The 2,192-nt window shown below is 33.8% G+C and overlaps 1 protein-coding gene across 1 annotated transcript in view; it reads right to left on the bottom strand.

The window, feature by feature from the left end:
- LOC106881904 (potassium voltage-gated channel unc-103) overlaps window positions 1-2,192 on the bottom strand; it is a 71,702-nt gene that overhangs the window by 41,303 nt on the left and 28,207 nt on the right. Inside the window, exon 4 of the mRNA XM_052977137.1 lies at window positions 430-829. Within this exon, the coding sequence (XP_052833097.1) occupies window positions 430-829 (400 nt within the window). The remainder of the gene's footprint in view (window positions 1-429; window positions 830-2,192) is intronic.

The following is a 2,192-nucleotide window of genomic DNA, read 5'->3' as shown; positions in this document are numbered from 1 at the left end:
TCGGCGGAATTTGAACTCAGAACATAGCAACGGGTGAAATACTGCTAAGCATTTCGTCCAGCATGCTAACGATTCTGCCTGCTTACCGCCATAGTAATAATAATAATAATAATAATAATAATAATAATAACAGAAACAATTCCTATCATAGTAGGCGCCTTAGGTATAATAAAAAAAAATATTCAGACAAATACATAACAAAAACACCAGGACTTACAAATATATATAACATACAGAAAATTGCACTAGTGGGCACTGCACACATTCTACGCAAAACACTTTCAATACAATAACCATAAGAGCATCACAGCAAACCACAGCACATACCCAAGGCACACAGAGCTGCGCTCGGTAGTGAAGTGAAAGCACGTTATAAAAATAAAACTACTGAATAATAATAATTATAATAATAATAATTTGTTTACTTACACCCAATCAACATTATCAAAATCGAAAATATTTTTTCTGAATTCGTATTAGGGGAAACATTGCCAAACCCTACACTGGTAAGGCTACTAAATGTGAAATATAGGGCTGTGACATATTTAGACTTGATAGTTGGGCCACTGTGAGTTTCATTCGGTGAATAGTACTGTTGAGTTTGTTTGGCCAGTTCGTCCAACCAGCCTACCGGATGTCGTAAAAGGGGACGTTCAACATTGCCAATGGCATACCATATGCAGGCCAACCAATGAGCAATAAGAGCAAAAGTTGCCATCAATAACATTAATACTGCAGCGCCATATTCGGAATACCGGTCCAGTTTCCGTGCAACCCGCACCAGCCGAAGCAGACGAGCAGTTTTCAGCAAACCGATTAACGTGGCAGTCTGTAAAATAGACAAAGACAGGTACATTTATACATATAAATTTACAAGGAGTTATTAATAAGGGATTGTCAGTCTGGGAGAAATACTTCAAATGCTCTCTGTTAATACAAATACATCAGGCTAACAAAATGGTTTCAGATCAATAAAAAAAGTACAGGTAATCTTGCAGTAAGTTCTGAGGTTGAAGTCCATCACCAGTCAATTTTGGAAATTCATGACGGCATCCTCCAGTTAATCTGGTCTTTTTCACAGAGTGATATACAAGAAAAGGTATATATAATGGGCTTTACATGTTTCTATATTTCTGCATCTTTGACTTACACTTGTTTCTGATATGCATTATTGGTGCATTCATGGTTTTATTTACTCTATCATCTTCTGAAAATGGTAGTATTCGTTAAGGTTGTTTACCTTTTTAAATTGTTTACACAACTATTGGAGCTAAACAGAAGCAAGAATGCACCTATAATGCATTTCAGAAACAGCTGTAAGTCAAAGATGCAGAAATATAGAAATATGTAAAGCCCATTATTTATGCCTTTTCTCATATATATATATATTATTTAAAAGAGTTCCAACTCTGTCTGTTTTTTATATTTTATTTATATTCTTTTGATTTTCTTTATATATTTGATTCTCTATATTTAATACTCAATATTTCATATATTCAATAAGACATTCAACACTTCATTCCATTTTTCATTTTACCATTTATATTATATTATATATTCCATATTCTATATCCCACATCAATTTTATAAGAATATAAATAAAACATAAAAAACAGACAGAGTTGGAACTCTTTTAAATAATATATTCCTCTGTACACGATCATACAAAACCCTTTTTTTGTATATATTTTTAAATTTTTATTTTTATTTTCATTCACACACACACATATATATATGAGACTAACCTGGGGTAGAACTCAATATATGGATGCTTCAGAATGAAGTGTTAGACAAGTACAGAGCGATAATAAGAAAATGAGATGACAAAGGAAAAACCAGTTGTGTTATGAACCTCATCAGCTCACAATTGTTTCTGCTATAGGATGCAGTGGACTCCTAGTCAAGTGCCTGAACAACATTCTACAGCTTCATCAGAGCCCTGAATACGAAGTGCAATTTATTTGGGAAAAAGAATTACATTTGTGCAATATTCAGGGAAGGTATTACCAGAAAGAAAGTCAGCTCTGATGAAGCTATAGGATATTATTCAGGCACTCAGCTATTCAACTACGAGTCCACAGAATCTTATAATAGAAACAGCCGTAAGCTAATGAGGTTCAGAACATAACCATTTTTGCCTTTGTCACCTCATTTTCTTGTATGTATGTGTGTGAGTGTGTGTGTGTGTGTGT

This window comes from Octopus bimaculoides, chromosome 27 (assembly GCF_001194135.2).
Source record: "Octopus bimaculoides isolate UCB-OBI-ISO-001 chromosome 27, ASM119413v2, whole genome shotgun sequence".
In the NCBI taxonomy this organism is placed as follows: domain Eukaryota; kingdom Metazoa; phylum Mollusca; class Cephalopoda; order Octopoda; family Octopodidae; genus Octopus; species Octopus bimaculoides.
The sequence above is the reverse complement of the archived record's forward strand: the minus strand, read 5'-3'. Positions and strand labels throughout refer to the sequence as shown.